Here is a 21,471-nt window from a genome sequence, read left to right on the forward strand (position 1 = left end):
TTGCATGTTTTTGTGGTTGTTTTGTGTCTCTTTTTGGTTGTTTTACATGTCTTTGAGGTCTTTTTGTCTCTTTGTGGTCGATGTGTTGTTTTTGCAGTTGTTTTACATGTTTTTACCATTGTTTTGCAACTGTTTGTGACTGTCTCCATACTTGTTATGTACATCTTTGTTCAACGTTCAACCTTCACCAAGGACACGAGCAGCACATTCACAACATTTTTTGGGAAAATTTTTGAACATTTTTTGGTGGAAAAAAAGAAATGCTAAAAAAAAAAAATTTCTTTCACATTCACATAAAAATCAACCAAAATCCAGCAAAATTTGCTGGATTTTGGTTGATTTTTTTGTTAATGTTCTGAAAGAAAATATTAGAAGTTTTACTGATATATATGGAATCACTTTAGATATTTTTGGGATTTTTTGGGGAAAATTTTTACTCCTTTTTGGAAAATATTTACAAGAATTTTCTTGCCAAATTTGGGGGATTTTTTTAAAATAAAACTTTTAAGGGAAACTTGTAAGGAATTATTGGAATTTTCTTCCCGAAGGTTTTGCAAATTTTCAGAGATTTGAGGAATTTTTTTGGATGAATTTTTGGATTTTTTGCAGACAAGGAAACAATATTTTTTGGTGCCTGTAAATGAAGACAACAGGAGGGTTAAAGTGAAACACGAGGAGACGTTGCAGCTCCTGATAGTTGATGAAGGAACGTCTGAACCTCTGGACAGTTTTATCTCTGCACTATCTTGGGTTGGACCTGAATACGACGGAAGAGTTGCTTTATCTCCGATTTATCGCATGTCTTCCTGAGCCAGCGAGCTTCAGACACACAGTAAACGAAGATGTTATCATGTAAACTTTTAAAGAGTTGATTCTGAGGCAGGTTGAAAACATTAGTGCATCTCATGCTCCTTTATTCAATCCAGCAACACAACACTGACCACATGTTAGGAAAGAGGTTTAAATAAATCTGCACAACGTAATGAGGTAAAAGCAGAGTTATCGGAGGCACATTTTTCCAGGGTTATTACTCCAACTTCCACATTTTCTTCTTCTTTTTCTCCTATGAGCTGCTTCCCTCCTGTTAAATTACAGCCTTTAGTGTGATAATAAACACGTCAATTGTACTTTTACAGGCTCCAGATACACTTTATCTCGTATCTCCACAGTAGATTGTGTTGTTGTGAAATACGTGTTCACATGGATCAGTCGGTGGAATCGTTAATTTCATGCCTCGTGTCCAAACTTCTTTTTTTCCCCTCTTTCTAGGCTGATGAGAAACAGAAACTGGATTCATAATGTTCTGGATGTGATTAATGATGTGGAAACACGATGAATCCGACACGACGAAACGACCCCCAACCTCATTTTTTGCGAGACGTCGGCTTAATATAAGCATTTAATGAAGCACAAAGCACAAAAATGTGCTAAAATGACAAAATATGACACAAAAGAGGTGAAGAAGATGGTAATATGACAAAAAAGACACAGAAATTACACAGAGAGACACAAAAAGACACAAAGAGAAGCCAAAATGACACAAAAAGAAGCCAAAATGACACCATTCGTCAGAGCCAGAGACCAGTAAAACATAAAGAATCACTTGATTTCCAACCCTCCTTGAACTGCTCATCTGTGAGGTACAAAAATTACAGTAAAAATGACACACAAAGACACAAAAAGAAGCAAAAATGACACAGAAGAATGATAAAATGACATGAAATGACACAAAAACAAGCAAAAAAAGACAAAAAAAGAAGTACAAATGACACAAAAGAGACACAAAATATGCTAAAATGACATGAAAATGGCACAAGACGAAGCAAAACTGATACAAACGAAACACAAAAAATGCTAAAAATGACGTGAAAATGGCACAAAAAGAAGCAAAAATGGCACAAAAAGACAGAAATCACACAGACGCAAAAATGACATGGAAAAATGCTAAAATGACTCAAAAAGAAGCAAAAATGGTACAAAAGAAGCAAAAATGACACAAAAAGACACAAAAAGAAGCAAAATTGACACAAAAGATGCTAAAATGACATGAAAATGTCAGAAAAAGACACAAAAATGAACCAAAAGCGACACAAACAAAACACAAAAGATGCTAAAATGACATGAAAATGACATGGCAAGACATAAAAGTGACAGAAATGATGCTAACATGAAATAAAGACAAGAAAAAACACACAAAATGACACAAAAATGTGTTAAAATAATGCAAAACGACACAAAAAAGGCATAAAACAGGCACAGAAGATGCTAAAATGACAAAAAAAGAAGCAGAAACTGCACAGACACAAAAATGACCCGGAAAAATGCTAAACTGATATGAAAATGTCAGAAAAAGACACAAAAAAGAAGCAAAAATGACAAACAAAAACACAAAAGATGCTAAAATGACATGAAAATGACACGACAAAAAAGTGACAGAAATTATGCTAACATGACACAAAAAGACAAGAAACAACACACAAAATGACTTGAAAATGTGCTAAAATAACGCAAAAAGACACAACAAGGCATAAAACAGGCACAAAAGATGCTAAAATGACAAAAAAGAAGCAGAAATCGCACAAACAGACACAAAAACGACCCAGAAAGATGCTAAGCTGATGTGAAAATGACACAAAGAGGAACAAAACTTTGACCACAATAGGTTTTACTGCATCTGTACACAGTAAACGTGCTGCCTGTGGGGTGGAAACACTCGCAGATCTGAGTTTTCTACGTCCTGCTGCCGTCACACCATTAATCTGAATGAATGTCCTCGTCTTTTTGGGAGGTAAAACGATCGCTCACCGTCTGAAGTTTGGCAGGTTTGAGTCGTTTCTCGGCCAGGAGACAAAGAGAGTCCAATAACAAGCTCACATGTGGAGCTCCAGAAACAATAATCACTCCGTCTGAAGAGAAAGTGTGTAATTGGTGTAATTCTTACCGAGTGCAGGAGCGTTTCTGTTCAGTACAAAACCATTCATTCACTTTGGATACTGCTGGGATAACAAAACAACAAAACGTTACACAAAATATAACACAGTCGCAGCATTTATGCTTCTGCAACGTTTGAGTAAAAAAAATCTTTCTGTCCTGCAGGTTTTCAGTCTCTGCTGCTCAAAGAGTTCAGTTGAAAATGGAAAAGTATCGGCGCCGCTGGTTGCCCCGGCAACGCCTCCAACCTGAGCTCAGTTTAATCAGTTCAGGTGCTTCACGTCTTTGTCCTCACAGCTGCTTTGTCTCAGTCCGGTGAGTTTAAAAGGTAAAAGCTCCATAAAGCGCCGGCTGGACGCCTCCAGGTGAGGGTGGAACAGGAAGTGGAAGGTCAGGACTAGGAGAAGTCCAGTGGGCGGAGCATCATGGCCGTGGCCTTCAGGGAGTAGCTTGGTCCTTTAAAGTAGTGCCACTTGATGCCGTTGAGCTTCCCCACATGTTGGCCGTGAGTGAAATACATCCCGTTGAGGTTGGACGGACCGCAGGCGTCGAACCACCAACCTGAGCACGAGAACATGAGGAACGTTAACATGGAACTTAATGACGTCTGACAACAATATCAATGTCATCTGCACAAGGAACAAAACAACAGCTGGTTAAAGATCTGTTTCAGTTCATGTCCAATATTTATTTATCATGTGAAAGACTTCAGTTGGATGTGTAACATTTTATTACAATTAAATGTGTAATATTTCAATTTAATATGCAATATTTCATTTTAATGTGAAATATTAGTTGCATGTGTCATTACTGGGTTCACTTTTTAAATTTCATGTGCAATATTCTAGTTTCATGTGCAATATATTTTAATGAAGACTATTTTCATGTGCAGCATCTCAACTTCACATGCAATATTTCACTATCATGTAGAATATTTCATTTTCACGTGCAACATCTCAGTATCGTGCAATATTTTATTTTAACCCTCGTCTCGTCCTGCGGGTCAAAATTGACCCATTTAAAGCTTGAAAATGTGGAAATAATATGTACATTTTCACAGTGAAACTTCTGATGTCCACATTTTCAACATTTTTGGGAAATCTTTGAACATTTTTTGGTGGAAATAAAGAAATGTTAAAAATGTTCTTCAAGAAAATATGAGAAGTTTTACTGATAAAAATTGAATCACTTTAGATATTTTTAGGATTTTTTTGGAAGATTTTTTACTCATTTTTGAAAATATTTACAATAATTTTCTTGCCAAATTTGGCGGATTTTTTAAATCCAAATTTTCAGGGAAACTTTGAAGGAATTATTGGAATTTTCTTCCTGAAGGTTTTGCAAATTTTCAGAAATTTAGGGAATTCTTTGCTGAATTTTTAAATATTTTTTCAGACAAGGAAACACTGTTGTTTGGTGCCTGTAAATGAGGACAACAGGAGGGTTAAAGAACCTGCAGAGTTCTGATGTGTTTAATCAGAACCTTCCAGTCTTTGTGTTGTTGTTGTTGTTGTTGTTTTTAAAAACACCTGCTGATCTCCTGCTCATGTCCTTGGTGAAGGTTGAATGTTTCCAGACACATTTCTCTGCTATCTGCTGTCAGGACGAGGTTCTACCTGCTGCTGGACGCTTCGTCTATTTAAAGCTCAGTAACGAGAAGCTTTTATTCTGCTCACAGGACGACACATTTCCTGACCTCCCTGAACTGTCCCCACCTCCAGCCAAACACCAAACCTCATTCAGAGTTTCACACAAACCTGATCTGTTGAGACATAAAAACTTGAATGGTTTAAATCCTTCATACTGAGCTGAATGTTGAGACAAAGACAAGAGAAATGTTGTATTATTCTGCAACAACCTGCTCAGAAATATCTTCTACATCCTTTTATTGAATGTTTGTGCAAATCCATTTTTATTTATTCTTGTATTTGTTACTTCAATTATAATAATTAAATACTAAATTTACATAAAATAAACAAATCAAATAACATTTAAAAGAAAAAATATAAAAAGAAATTAACAAATACAATAGAATAAAATACAAATATAAACTAAAATAACCAAAAATAAAACAAATGAAACTATTATGTCATATTTGCACTAGTATGTTACTAAGTTGTGTTTTTTCTTTTCTTTTCTTGTCATTCTATTTATATTCTTATTATATTACTTGTTCTACATTTGTATATACATTTATCCCTATTTGTTTGATATAGGTTACTTATCTCTAATTTCTTGTTTTTTACTCAATTTCTTACGTCATTGTTGCTCACATGCCTCTTTTTTTTATTGCCCCCTGGGAACAAATAAAGTTTTCTGAATCTGAAATTAATAATAAAATGCACTTCCTTGCATTGACCACCAGGCGGAGCAGTTTATTTATTATACTGATTCACGTACATGAAGAAGCGCTATGTGGAAATGAGTCATATCGACATAATCATGTTGGTTTCAACACCAACTTAATATTTAGTGGACTTTAAACTAAAATTTGTGCGTTTCATGATTGAAAACAAACGTGAGGTTGTTGTAAATTCATTAAACTGGCTCGATAACTCCAGTTTTCTCAATCTTGAGACTTTCAAAACTTCAAAAACTACCAATCATTAAATAAGTTTAATAAACAATAAATTCTAGTATTAATAGTCATTAAAAACACCTCAGACTGCAAAGAAAAAGCAAATTCCTCTAATTCAGTGTCGCTTGTTGGTCGAAAATAATTTTATTAGAAATTATCTGAACTCAAAATACTGACACGAACTTTTTATTTAGTATTTTATTATCCTAAACCTGTTGAGTTGTGCTTTGTTTTGTTGCCTCTTTGTTTTTAGTTAAAGCCCTGCAGCTTTAACTGGACACGACATTTAGTTATTCAGGTGTTAAATGTGAATTATCTGTAATAAACCTCGGTGTCTCAGATACAGAACATGTTGAGAACGTGTTGAGAACGTGTTGCCGTCACTCCGACAGGTTTAAATACCAAACAGCTCTGACATTGCAGCAGCACCGGCCGCTAATCAGCAACAAAATTCTGTCCTTGTAGCCGAACACACGGATGAATTTACAGTCTGATTACGGCTGAACACACGTGACCAACTACACGGAAACTAGAGGACAGCTGGGGACAGTTTCAGGTCAGAAAGACAGGAGGACGGAAAATATAAATTCATTCAGTATAACTGCTTTTTTAAACTTCACATTCAGTGAGGAAGTCTCATTAAACAGAATAAATAAAATAATAGTAAAATAAACAATATCACATAAACATTAAGAAAAAAATAAGACAATAATTATAGAAGAAAAGATTAATAATTATAAATACATTAACTAATAAATAAAATACAAAAATTTGGGAAAAAAGAAAATAACAACAAAATCAAACATAAATAATTAAAAATAAAAATTAGCAAATAAATAAAATACAAAAAGTATGACAAAAAAATAAACAAAAAAGAAAAGAAAAATAGACAAAATCATGAATAATTTAAAATAAAGTTAACAAATAAATTGAATACAAAAATTAGGAAATAAAATAAAAAATAATAACAAAAGAAAACATAATTCAAAATAAAAATCAGCAAATAAATAAAATGCAAAAAGCATGAAATAAAATAAACAACAATAAAGTAAATAGTAATAGAAGAAATCAAAAAAATTAAAGTTATCAAATAAATTTAAAAAATTATTAAATAAAATAAATAAAAAATAAGGAAATTAATAATAAAACAAAACACAAATAACTTAAAATAAATTTAACAACTAAATAAAATCAAATTAAACACAAATAATATGACATAAAGTTATGAAATTAATACAATGATTATAAAATGCTAATTCTACATAAAAATAACAAATAAAATAATGATAAAATAAATATAAAACGAAAATAACTAATAAACAAAATAGAATAAAATACAAAAATGAACTTAATAAGCAAAAAAATAAAGGAAATAATAAGAAAATAAAAGAAACATTATACAAAACTAAATCAACAAATTAAAAAAATGTAATAAATTACAAATATTCTAAAATAAAAAATAATAAAAATAAATACAGTAAAAAAGATTAAAATACAAATAATAAAAAAGAAAGCAAACAATAAACACAAAATAATCCAAATAAAATAAAAACGAATTTGGATTAGTTGGATTTGCATGTGTGTTTTTAAAAGGATGTAATTTTAATTCAAAATTAGTCAGAATAATCTCTGTGATTATTATTATTAGGGTCTTAGTCTTTGTATTTAAATAATCGGATTAAACTTAGTAAACATTTACACCATTCGATTTAATTTACTCAGCTAAAATATTGTTTTATATATTTTTGTAGAGTTTTAATAATCAGATAAATTCACATCATAAGTACATCTGTAGAGTCTTAACCTCAATATTTAAACTTGTCAGATTCATTTTTATAAAGTGATTATATATATTTTAAATAATGTATTTTATTTGAAGATACTGATAAGTTTATTACCTCACGTTCAACCAGTTTTGCACTTTTCTGTCTTGTTTTTGGCTGCAGCTTCTTTTTTTCAGCTTTTATTATACTTTTAAACTCTGCATGTTTATTTAGGATTACAGTCTATTCTTCTGAGAAATACGAGGCTCCTGTCCATGTTTTTCATTGAAAATCTTCTGCTCGGAGCCACATTCATAAACCCTGGTTGATGCCAGAAATACAGCTGAACGTAAGCGAGAGAATTAATCATAACAACCCCGTAAAGAGACGATTTATAACTCAGCTACAGTCAGGGTGACAAGAAAAGCACAATATTTACTTTATTAATGTTTGGAAATCAGAGTTTCTTCGTATGTTTTGTCTCAGAGTTCATCTTGTGCAACCTGCTGCTTTATTTTATTAATATTATAAGTTTTTTTTTTTCAAACTTCATGGACAAAGCAGAAAACAGGAAGTTGTGAAGTCTGTACCACACAGTCGCTGTTTAACGGAGCCGTAAAATCACTGAATGTGACGTTCTGCAGTTTGTAGACAGGATGAAGCGATTCCTGCTGGTTGATGTATATGTTCTATTTATATATATGTGTGTGTTTTGATATGTTGTTCATGTTCTCGGTTCTGATCCGGGTTCTTAAAAAGCCTCGCTGTGCTCGTCCTCTTAAAGTATTTTCCTCTTGTACATTTCAGATGCTTGCATCAGCCCGTGTCAGCTCTGCTCTTGTAAATAAATCACATGATAAACGGCGAAAGCTCCGGGTCAGAACCAGCCTGGTGTTGTCCCGGTTCTGCTGCTCGTCTGAATCAGGCCCGGCAGAGCGTTGACGGGCGGTGGGTTCGCCAGCTGCCTTCAGCCGGCGGAGTGACATCAGAGCTAACGCCGATCTTAAATCTGCTCTCGGAGATGCTTGATTAGAACCAGGTCAGAACCTCGGAGGTCAGCGGCTCCGTTTACAGTCACTTTAAATCTCTCTGACACTTCTTGGTGCGTCGCCCGGAGCTTTCCCGCCGCCGTCCAACTGGACCGGCCGCTCAGAAAGACTAATAGGTGCAGATAGATGTTAAAGTGGCCCGTTTGTCCTGGAAGACGCAGCAGGTTCTGATCACACCGACCCAAACTAATGAACGCTGTGGTTTTGGTGATGAAGAAAAGGAGAAAATTGCCTTTGGAGCAGTTAAGTCTCCGCATTTCTTTCTCATAAATGTAATTGTTTTTTCTGCCTGGTGCCATGCAGAGACGGATGACGAATCACTTCCCGGGTTTTTTGTAGTTTTAGTAATTTCCTGCTTCTCAAAGTAACACTCCAGTTTACAAAGTAATTTGTTGAGATCTGGCAACGTAGCAACGTTACTAAAAACACGTCAGAAAGGAAACAAAACACAAGTTGGAACGGCTAAAACTGCAAAACAAAGTCTGATGATGTTTGCTTTGACTGCACCAAACTTAAAAACTGACTAAGCGAACACGTTCCTAACACCAAGTCCACCTAATTAATCAACTTGTTGGAGCGTTTAGAAGCTAAAGAGTCAATTATTTGTCTCTGGACTGGATGAGACGAAGGTATTAGAATGCAAAAACACAACTCGGACTTCGAAGATGAAGGCATTAGGACACAAAAACACAAGGACCAAGAAGATGACGTTATAATGACGTAAAAACACAACAAGGACCTGGAAGATGAAGATGTTAGGACGTAAAAACACAAGTAGGACTAGAAAGATGAAGATATTTGGACACATAAACACAACCAGGACCAGGAAAACAAAGATATTGGGACGTAAAAACGCAACTAGGACCAGGAAGATGAAGTTATAAAGACGTAAAAACACAACTAGGAACAGAAGAATGAAGTTATAAACATGTAAAAACACAACAAGGACCAGGAAGATGACGATATTTGGACATAAAAACACAGCGAGGATGACAAAGATGAAGGTATCTGGACATAAAAACACAACTAGGACCAGGAAAGTCTATTATTCGTCTCTGGAGCTGGATGAGAACAAAAATGGAGCTAAAAGAAAGAAAACACTGGACTCTATGGCTCTAAATAATTGTTATTGTTGCTCTCTGTGTTTGCTGGATGTGAAAAAGCAACTGTTTTTTCAGAGTTTAACTGTAAATGTGTTGGTTTTATTTCTGCACATGTGGAATTTAATCTGAAACTCCTCGTAGTTCTGGTGAATTCAGACCATCCAGAGCCTGAAGATCCTCCATCGTTATTAAAATCTGCTGTTTGGGAACAAAACGGTTCCTCAGTGAACTACAGTGATGATGGATAAAGTTATATGTAGTTACAGTGAGTTTAATACAAACCGTAGCAGGCTTTTACTAAAAATTCAGACCAAATTAGCGTGATAATAAACTCCACAGTTGTTTTTAAAGCAGCAGATTTGCGACCAAAATCTTCTTCTGTTGACTTTTAAACACCCAGTAAAATGAAACAAAGCTCAGTAAGTCAGTAAGTTGCACTTTTGATGTTTGATAATATATGAGATGAGCTACATTTCAGGTTTACCTCCAAATAAATGTTTTCATAAAATGATAAAAATGTTGGTTTGTTGCCTGAGTTGTTGGACTTTACTGCAAAAATGTTCCAGTAATATCACCTTTCATTCAGGCCAGCAGCATATTGTCAGTGTTTGCATGGTGCAGAATTACATTAAGGTTGGTCGTTGTTGAAGAAGGACATAACAAGGATGAATTTACGACTATCTGAAGTGAAATGTTCTTACCGCCGGTTAGCATGAGGGCGCACTTGCACATGCAGTTGTCGTTGTCCATGTCCTTGGTGCTGAAATCGGCTCCGTGGATCACCAGACTGCTCTGTCGGCCAGCAGTCCCACTGTGGCTCTTCAGAAACAGCCTGAAACACAGCAGGAGGAGGAAGACGAAGGTATTAGGATGTAAAAACACAACCAGGAGGAAGAAGACGAAGGTATTAGGATGTAAAAACACAACCAGGAGGAGGAAGACGAAGGTATTAGGATGTAAAAACACAACCAGGACCAGGAAGACGAAGGTATTAGGATGTAAAAACACAACCAGGACCAGGAAGACGAAGGTATGAGGACGGAAAAACACACCATCGAGGAAGACAAAGCCATGAAGACATTAAAACACAACTAGGACCAGGAAGTCGAAGGTATGATGAAGTAAAAACACATCAAGGAGGAAGATGAAGGCATAAAGGCAAAAAAACACAACTAGGACCTCGAAGATGAAGGTATTAGGATGTAAAAACACAACCCTGACCAGGAAGACGAAGGTATTAGGATGTAAGAACACAACCAGGACCAGGAAGACGAAGGTATTAGGATGTAAAAACACAACCAGGACCAGGAAGACGAAGGTATTAGGACGTAAAACACACCAAGGAGAAAGATGAAAGTATGAGGACTTAAAAACACAACCAGGACCAGGAAGATGAAGGTATTAGGATGTAAAAACACAACTAGGACTTTGAAGATGAAGGTATGAGGATGTAAAATCACGCCAAGGAGGAAGACAAAGGTATTAGTACATAAAGACACAACCAGGAGCAGGAAGACGAAGGTATTAGGATGTAAAAACACAACTAGGACTTTGAAGATGAAGGTATGAGGACGTAAAATCACGCCAAGGAGGAAGACGAAGGTATTAGTACATAAAGACACAACCAGGAGCAGGAAGACGAAGGTATTAAGATGTAAGAAGAGTGTATAGACGCAGCATTTTAAAGCAATAAAGGCAGAAGGATGGCATAACAAGCTGCGGAAACGTCTCCTGAGACATATTTATTTAGCTGTGGTGATGGAGTTCATGTCCAAAACCTGGAGCAACATTAACAGAGATCAGAACATGAAGAATGAAAGAAGGAGCGAGTGAAGGACCAGCAGACGGAGTGAGGAATGTCTGGGAATCACATTTCCGTCTGCAGGAGGTTAATTTAAAGCATGACAACAGACCGAACCGTCAAATGCTCTAAGAAGCTGGTTAACTTATCATCTGCTCGCTGAACAAACTCTCCAAGGATCTCTGGAGTGAAACTACGTAATATTTCTCTTTGTCTTGACTCCTGGTGTTTATGAACCGACCTCCTGCTCTTCAGCCTCTTTTCATGATGCCACATTCTTGTCTCGTGAGACATTTTTGCTGCCCGTCTAGAGATATTTTACCCCTAAATCTGAAGGATTTTACATTAAACCAGGCAGGTTTGGAAGTTACAAAAAATGACTAAAATCAAACCTTTTTATTAAAGCTAGAAACTGTCATTTGTTAATTGTTGTTTTATCAGGAAATGTCACCAAATCTAAGCTTAAAATCACAATATTTCATCAAAAATGTAAAAAAAATTTGACAGAAATAAACAGTTTCCACCACAGTCCATTTCACAGTCCTCACTGTATCCAGAAATCCATCAGAGATTCAGCTGTGATCAACAATCATCTGACAAAAAATCTGGGATTTTTCAACTGAACTGGACTTTGATGTGATTGTTCAGCAACAAAACATGCTGCTGTTTGCTAATTAGCACGAAAAACTAAATATTTAACCCTCATGTCGTCCTGTGGGTCAAAATTGACCTGTTTTAAAGTTTGAAAATATGGAAGAAAAAAATATTTTCTCAGTGAAACTTCTGATGTCCACATTTTCAACATTTTTGGGAAATCTTTGAACATTTTTTGGTGGAAAAAAAGAAATGTTAAAAATGTTTCTGAAGAACATTCACATAAAAATCAACCAAAATCCAGCTGTATTTTAGTTGATTTTTATGTGAATATTCTTAAAGAAAATATTAGAAAATGTGTGACTGTAAAATTACACTATACTTATTTTTCATTTACAGATATTTACTGTTTACTGTTACTCATTATTTTTGGTACCGTTGCTGCCAGATTTTCTTTTCTTATTTTTACAGATTTTTTTTTTTTTACAATGTGGTAACTATCCAGAAACTGTAACAGGAAGTGAAAGCTTTAGGACTAAACTGTATTCATGTTATTAAAACATTATTAAAGTGTCTCTCCTGAGCTGAATCTCTTCAAACACTCGATGCTCGGTGACATAAATTTAAAACTAATATTCGGTCTGGAAGCAGATTTTCTGGGTGTGTTTTACTGGGAATCACTGCTGGTGTGATTCAGATGAGCTGACAGTCCTGGAGGAAACACCAGAAAACATCTTCCTTCTTTCTTCCTTCCTTTGTTCTGCTGAAATATATGTTCTCTCAGGGCGGTTCTGACCTCTGGAGCCACGTCCAGCTTTCCGATGAGAAACGAACAAACGCACCAGAAACATTCAGCGTTTTTCAGGCGATGCTGAGACGCTGGTAGCTGGGAGACGTCAGGTTGAAAATCTCAGAGAAAGAGACTCTGAGGACAGAAAGCCTCAGAAAGCTGAAGGACTCCTGTATTTGGACAGCTGTGTAAATGTCTGAGGGAGACTCGGGTCGCTGAGGGGAAAATCACGGCAGCAGAAAACACCAAACTGAGTGAGTCATGAGTCCAGTTTGGACAAAAGTCGTGTGGTTAATTTTATCTGGTGTCTACGAGGCAGCAGATGTTTGAGACTCTGAGTCACTGACAAACAACAAGACCTCCATCAGATAATTCTGATTCTGAGGAATAAAACATGAAGCGTCTCAGTCGAGGCTGCAAGAGTAGAAAAACCCGCAAAGACATATATTTATGATTTATGGTTTTGTCATTTTTTTTGTTTTGTTTTTGTGATTTTTTTTACTTATTATCTGTGATTTAACTAAACAGGGAGATTCTGTAAAATAAGTTAATTTTTAAAATATTTTCTGATCCTTAATACACATAAAATTTGTGTGAAATAACGTTAATGATATAAAAACAGTACAACAGTGTAATTTTATATTTCACACACTGTAAAAGTATGAAATACTATTTGCAGAAATATATATTTTATTTACAGTTTTGTTCATTCACATCATTCAGTCAAACATATAAATAAATACTGTTTTGTGATTTTTTTTCTGGTTATTAGCCTTAATTTTTTAAACCATTTTTCACTCTTTAATAAACATAAATTTCCCTTCAAACAACAGCAAATTTTTGAAAATTTTTCAGATTGTGATTTTTCTAGATATTGTCTGTAATTCAACAAAATTTTTTGTCAAATAACAGCTTTTTAATCCTACATAAATATATTTTTATATACAATTTTTGCTGACAAAATAAAAAAATAAAAGAACAAATTACTATTTGTAAAATTATAGATCATTAATGTGGATATTATTTACAGTTTTGCCTCTTGTCTTACTTTGAACATCTAAATTAACGCTAATAATTTTTTATTTATATATATATATATATATATATATATATATATATATATATATATATATATATATATATATATATATATATATATATATATTTACAGTCAACATGTAAATTAATACATTTGAAATGATTTTCAGACTGATTGTCATTTAACACATTTTAAAACCATTTCTCTGTCATTAATTTACATGATTTTTCCCTTCAAATAACAGCTAATTCCTGTAAAAAAACGATTTTTTTTTTTGGTGACTTCCTGTAATTTAACAAAAACAGGGAGAGTCTGCAATAAAAAAATGTGTAAATTTTTTTTTTTTTTAAATTGCAGTTAAAAACTTTCATTTTTTACAGTTTAGGACTGACTTTTATTCACGTTATTAAGTGACCACTGGACTGGTTTAACGAGGTTCTTTGAGGACTTTACAGACTCGAGTAAATGAAAGGTGGTTATCTGACCTACATGCTGCCGTTTATCTGGACTCCACGAGGCAGCAGATGTCCTGAGATGTTTTCCAGCTCAGAGTAAACTCACTTCCCTAAAACACACAACATGACCTCCATCAGCGACTTCCTGATTCAGAGGTCGAGACCCGCTGCTCTGAGGAAGAACAGACGTTACTCTAAAACATCTCTGCTCTCTGATTAATGTCCAGGACGCATCATCTGGACGGATCTTCTCTCTGACAGGCGGCTTTAAATAGTCTGCGGCTGTGTTTACCGGCCGCCGTGCATATTTACCAGACCAACAACTGACAGCTGCAGTTTTTCCTGTCCGGGTCCATTATGTACTCAGATGATGAGTGGAGTAATTCAGATATGAGCCAAGTAATGAAGTCAAGAGGAAGAGACGCTTTTACCGAAGCCAGAGAGAAAAAAACCTTCAACGGGATGACGCCATCGACTCATTCATGGACACGAAAAGTATCTGAGGACAAACTTCTAAAAGAGTCACTCCGTATAAAATCAAACTAAACTGAGAAAATTTCCCCAAAGAATCATCTGGTTCTTCATCTCCAGTAACTTTATTAATGATCAGAGTTCTACCTTCATCCTGTGAATATTTCCACAGTTCCAGGTCCTTCAAGTCCATAGAGGTGGATCCAGATTTATCACTTTTTAATGGACTTTTTCCATCATTTCTGAGCCTCAGAACTTCATCAGTACAGCAGATAGAACCATGACATTTAGGAGGAGAAACACATCTGAGTTCTGATAAGAACTGCAACTAAAATAACTAAAAATCTGGAAAATTACCACAAAACAGACCAAACTGCCAAGCATCAAAATTACCACAAAGAAACACAAAAAGACCCCAAATCACCACAAAAAGAGGTAAATATATCACAAACAGACACCAAATTTCCACTGAAAGATGCAAAATTACCACAAAAATGTCCAAACTACCACAGACAGATTAAAAATTACCACAAAAAGACCCAAAACCATCACAAAAAGGGTCCAAAATATCACAAAAAAAATCACCACAGAAATACATGTATATATCCCAAAATGTCATGGTTCTATCTGCTGGACTGATGAAGTTCTGAGTCTCAGAAATGATGGAAAAAATCCATTAAAATGTGATAAATCTGGACCCACCTCTATGGACTTCAAGGACCTGGAACTCTGGAAATATTCACAGTATCAAAGTAAACCTGAGATTATTAAATATTGTAGGAAGGTGGGCTGATTGATTTTCACAGAACGACTTTAAAGGAATTTACTTTTATGTCGCGCCACCTCTGCAGAAGAAGTTTGCTGTTGTGTGTCATTATGTCTCTAATATCTGCTGTTGCTGCCGGATCGTTTCTGGTCTTTCAAAAAGTTGGAAAAGTCAAAGTTGCAACAGTGCATGTCACTATTGGCTTCCAAACATTTTCCCATTTACCCCCGGCTGTTTTTAGTGTTAATTTTATCTCCACCGCTATAATTCCTCCCCAATTAACTGACATTTATAAGTTTCCTGACCTTTTCACAGGCGGCTAACATTAGCTATCCCTGCTGCCGGGTGTGATTTAGGACAAACACAGCAGTCACTGAGCAGCAGGCTGGACAGCAGCACACAGCAGGTGCTGAAATAACACGAGTGAAAGGCAGCATATTGTTGCTAAAGTTAGCAAGCTATGCTCAGCCTGGTTGTCAAGCTTCACCTTTAGAACTGCAACACAGACCTAACATCATGAAGGAGAAACTACTAAAAAATGATTCATGTCAAAATGCAAACAGATTTCTGCAAAGTAATGTCAAGGATTAAATTCAGGTGCAGCCAGTTGGTGCTAGACGTCAACAGTTAGTAAGTGGATGATCTGAGGTCAGTGAATGTGTCTCAGTGATTGTAGTCTAAAGATTCCTGGATCTGGAAGGTCCAGTCTCTGGTGGATCAGTTCTCCTGGATAGAACTACACCATGAAGACTAAAGAACCAAGAAACTCTGAGAAAAGGTTGTTGAAAAGCATCAGTCAGGATGATACAAGAACATTTAAAGTTCCTGAAGATCTCCTGGAGTCCAGTTAAATCCATCATTAAGAAATGGAAGGAAGATGGAACATGAATAAATCTGACTAGAGCAGGACGTCCTCAAAAAGTGAGAGACCGAGAAGAAAGAGACTAGAGAGGGAGGCCACCAAGACACCTATGACTACTCTGAAGGAGTTAGAAGCTTCAGCAGCTGAGATGTTAGAGACTGTTCATCCAACAAGCTTTATGGAGACAAACAGAAAGACTCTGATGGAAAAAGTTCAAATTAAATCTGGACTAGAGTTCACCAGAAGACATGTGGAGACTCTGAAGACACCTGGAAGAAGGTTCTTTGGTCTGAGGAGACCAGGATGGAGCTTTTTGACCATCAGACAAGACACTATGTTTAGACAACGAACTCTGCGCATCATCACAAACAAGCCATCCACACCGTGAAGCATGGTGGTGGAAGCATCATGATGTGAAACACGGTGGTGGCAGCATCATGATGTGAAGCATGGAGGTGGCAGCATCATTATGTGAAGCATGGAGGTAGCAGCATCATGATGTGAAACATGGTGGTGGCAGCATCATAACATGAAACATGGAGGTGGCAGCATCATGACATTGTAGGATTTGGGTATAAACAAATATTTTTTATATTCATAGGTATAATTCATGTGAATTGGATGCATGTTATGGCCCTGGGCTGCTGCGCTCCTCCTCCTATCTTGATTTTTACTGTGAACAGCTGTGAGCAGTCTGACGTCAATCCTTCTGTCTGTGGTTCTGTAGTTGTGCCAGCCTGCAGTCCAAGGAGCGACCGGATTGGTTCAGGACGGGTGGACTCCTCCTACCGAGCTGTCAGGGAGAACTGTCAAAAGGCTCATCCATTCAGTTTGTCGCTGGCAGCTCATAGGTGAAGGTGAGCTGCCTGATATTGTGCATTTGTACTCATGATCATAGTGTTCGTGGGGGAGCAATTAGTTCAGTGACAATCAGATTCCCTGTTAGTTTAGATCAGAGTGCTACAGTGTTGTACTTTTGGGTTACATAATTTCTGTACATTAGTTTCCCTTATATTTTTCTTTCACTCGTTTAACAACTTCTAGGAAAGTTCGCTTTTGGTTATGTTTGGTTCTTTTATTTCTGTAGCAGCCATTTTCTTTTGCATTTAACTTCCCCACTGTTTGTTATCTCCATGTACTCCCTTTTCTTTCAAAATTAAATCACAGCTCGTCACTCTACAATTCAGTTCACTGCTACGTTCTTTCTTTTTCTTTTTTTACCACCCGACTACCCTAGACAGCCGGGTTGTAACAATGCAATATGCGCCTACCCAAACAACAGATTTAGGATTCCACAAACAGCAACACTTCAAAAGTAGAACAATTCTGCAAATAAACTACAGACCTGGCAACCCTGATCTAAACTAACAGATGTTGGTTAACTGCAGCTCAGTTAAAGGTAAAACCACGTGCTTGAAGTGTGGATTTCTATCCTCAAGAACATGTAAAAACCGGATTTTATGTTATTTGGCGCTGGGATAATATAAATAATATGAACTGAATTTAAAGATACAGTGTTCACATTAGCTGCAGCACCATTTCCAAATTCTATTTAATTTAAACTGCTCAGAGATCAGATTCTACAGAACTGGAACAGAGTTTCTGCAAAGACAAAGAGCTGTTGGGTTTTCAGAAGTAATTATCCTAAATGTTCGTCTCAGAGGGAGATACATCAAAACCTGAACTTTTTACATGATTAAACCCCACTGAGGGTAAATTAGATTTCTTTGTGTGTGTGTGTGTGTGTGTGTGATCTGTGTGAACTTTAATGAGCTTTAAAGCCTCGGTACAGATTCAGTTTCAGTCGTATCGAGTCTTTGCTTCTGAGAATTACAAACTGAAACCTGGGAAATGAGCTTGGTCGGGATCAGGTGAGCTATCGGATGACCCTAATATGTTTATCTGAGGAGGACTCCAAGTTAAACTGGGTTACGCCGACCGACAACACGGCGATCTAACAACATTTAACGCCGAAGGTTTCACACTTTAGTGAGAAACTTTCTGTACACCCGTTATTCTTTATGTCCCTGCAACAATATAAGCACAGCTTCACATACAGAAGATTAACTGTTCTCCCCAGAAATCATGTTGGACATCTAAGCGGACGTAAATCTGTCTTTATGTACGTAGAAATGCAGTTAATTTAAAGCAGAGAAGGAGCCCACACATACGACACATTTGTTGCATTACAGATGTATGTTTTTAGTTCTTCTTTCTGCACGACTTTCATGCGGAGAAATTCCTTGGAGGCTGTTTGTGAAACAACGGCAGGAATAAAATGAGATTACAAGAGAGTAAGATCTTTAAAGTGAAGTGGTTTTTCATCTCCAGCAGCCGAGTCGACTGAGCGCGTGCAGACCCACACCTGGCAGCCATTAGCCCCTGAACTGCCGTCTGATTGGCCCATTGCAGAGGTTAATCGCCCTGACCAATGGCTGGCTTCCTACCATGAGGCCTCTGAGGTGTCTCTGCTGCTTCTGGGTGTCAAATAGCTTCAGATGGACACACAGTCGTACGTAAAAGGAGAATATACCATTAATTCTCGTTGCTTTCTGCAGTCACAGTCACATTCTTTATGCTTTGAGCTCGTTGACGGAACAATAAAGGCTAAACCGGGTTAAAGCCCTCCGCTATAATTCCCCTCCTGACCACTAATTCCAGACATTTTAGGTCTTTTCTCGTCTTTAGATTTAAAATCATTTTACTGATGGGAGGAAATTCCCAAAAAGTGGTTTGAAGTGGAAAACAAAATCTGCCGCTGTGTTGTTTGATAAGAAAATGTATACAAAATGATATAAACAAAGTGCATAATGATAAATATTTATGAAATACTGCACTATTTTTGAAGTGTTGCTGTGTGTGGAACCTTCATATTTACTTTGGGTTGGCATACTCTACATCCATCTCACATGAATAATACCTATGAAATAGAAAACTAATTTATTTATACCTAAACCCTACAACATCATGATGATGCCACCACCATGCTCCACATCATGATGCTGCCACCACCATGCTTCACATCATGATGCTGCCACCACCATGCTTCACATCATGATGCTGCCACCACCATGCTTCACATATTGATGCTGCCACCTCCATGCTTCACATCATGATGCTGCCACCTCCATGCTTCACATCATGATGCTGCCACCACCGTGCTTCACATCATGATGCTGCCACCACCGTGCTTCACATCATGATGCTGCCACCACCATGCTTCACATCATGATGCTGCCACCACCGTGCTTCACATGATGATGCTGCCACCACCATGTTTCACATCATGATGCTGCCACCACAGTGCTTCACATCATGATGCTGCCACCACAGTGCTTCACATCATGATGCTGCCACCACCATGCTTCACATCATGATGTTGCCACCACCATGTTTCACATCATGATGCTGCCACCACAGTGCTTCACATCATGATGCTGCCACCACAGTGCTTCACATCATGATGCTGCCACCACCATGCTTCACATCATGATGCTGCCACCACCGTGCTTCACATCATGATGATGCCACCACCGTGCTTCACATTTTTTTATTGTTTACATGAAAGTTTTATAGAGGGTCACCCAGCAAAAATGTACAAATATTTGTTTTTCTGTAATATGTAAAAATGGGATAAGAAACATCTGATTGACATAATTTACTGATTTTGATAAACCGTTGAAGTTTCAAACATCATTTGGTGACTTGTGTTGAAGTAATAATGTTAATAATTGCATCAACTTAACATTGTGTGCAATTTCCAGCCACCACAGTGTTGAAACTGTAGTTTTTGAGCTCTTTAGAATCAGGAACTTGAGGATTTGAAGTTTGCAGAGATCAATTTTAAGATTATCTCAGTGAGAGTTTTGGAAAAGAAAGAGGACACCATGTTTTGGAACTTAAATCTCTGCCAGTATCTTCCCCAAATCCCAACACAAAACACATCTAAATGAGAATCTGTGCGGTTCCAGTGGGACCTCGGGTCATAACCATATGAAGAAATCACCGGATTTAACAACTTGGCTGTTCGCACAAAGAAGGATATTGAATAAAGATGTAATGGCTCGATCAGAAATAAACCCTCTAAGTCTTTTCTTCCAGCTGGGAGGCTTTGAACGATCACAGATCTGTGTCTGTGCATAAATTCAACCACTGAGAAGGTTTCTATCGGGAATGATTTTGGAAATGGTTCTTCTGGTCAGTGCCCAAAGTGCTTCTCTGCATCTTTACATGTGCATTAATGTTAAAAAATGCCTGAAACACAGTCAGGAATTCAATCATCCACATTCTACACCGCAGAAGGAATTACATCAAATTCTTATTTCTGGCAAAAAATATAGAGACTATAGAGACACAGCCATGCTCCAACATAACGTACACACCATGGTGAATTAATGGATGATGTGATATTCAGTGCTAATATAAAATATTCACCCTTTTTTGGAAGTTTTTCCCTTTCATTGCTTTTCAGCACTGAATTATTTCCAATTTAATTTAGCTTTTTTGACAAGAATTTACAGAAAAGGACTCAAAGTCAAAGAGTCAAAGTGAAAACAGATTTCTGTAAATTAATGTCAATTGATTGACATTACCCTCTGCTGAGAAGCATCCCTACGTCGTGATGCTGCCACCACCGTGCTTCACATCATGATGCTGCCACCACCGTGCTTCACATCATGATGCTGCCACCACCATGCTTCACATCATGATGCTGCCACCACCGTGCTTCACATCATGATGCTGCCACCACCGTGCTTCACATCATGATGCTGCCACCACCGTGCTTCACATCATGATGCTGCCACCACCGTGCTTCACATCATGATGCTGCCACCACCATGCTTCACATCATGATGCTTCCACCACCATGCTTCACATCATGATGCTGCCACCACCGTGCTTCACATCATGATGCTGCCACCACCGTGCTTCACATCATGATGCTGCCACCACCGTGCTTCACATCATGATGCTGCCACCACCGTGCTTCACATCATGATGCTGCCACCACCGTGCTTCACATCATGATGCTGCCACCACCGTGCTTCACATCATGATGCTGCCACCACCATGCTTCACATCATGATGCTTCCACCACCATTCTTCACATCATGATGCTATGTACTACAATGACTGAGACACATTCACTTACCTTAGATGATCCACTTCACTAACTGTGCAATTTATCCTATCAGCTGGCTGCACTGAGTTCAATTGTTGAGCTACTTTAAAGGGGGTGAATATTTCTGCAGTTATTTTCATTTCACAT

The 21,471-nt window shown here is 37.0% G+C and overlaps 1 protein-coding gene across 1 annotated transcript in view; it reads right to left on the reverse strand.

The window, feature by feature from the left end:
- Positions 1-884: 884 nt before the first annotated feature.
- Positions 885-21,471, reverse strand: part of angpt1 (angiopoietin 1) — an 89,023-nt gene continuing 68,436 nt past the window's right edge. Inside the window, exons 8-9 of the mRNA XM_023292824.3 lie at positions 10,126-10,256; positions 885-3,492 (exon numbers count right to left, since the gene is read on the reverse strand). Coding sequence (XP_023148592.2) covers positions 3,329-3,492; positions 10,126-10,256 — 295 coding nt within the window. The 3' untranslated portion in view covers positions 885-3,328. The remainder of the gene's footprint in view (positions 3,493-10,125; positions 10,257-21,471) is intronic.

This window comes from Amphiprion ocellaris, chromosome 15, assembly GCF_022539595.1.
Source record: "Amphiprion ocellaris isolate individual 3 ecotype Okinawa chromosome 15, ASM2253959v1, whole genome shotgun sequence".
Taxonomy (NCBI): domain Eukaryota; kingdom Metazoa; phylum Chordata; class Actinopteri; family Pomacentridae; genus Amphiprion; species Amphiprion ocellaris.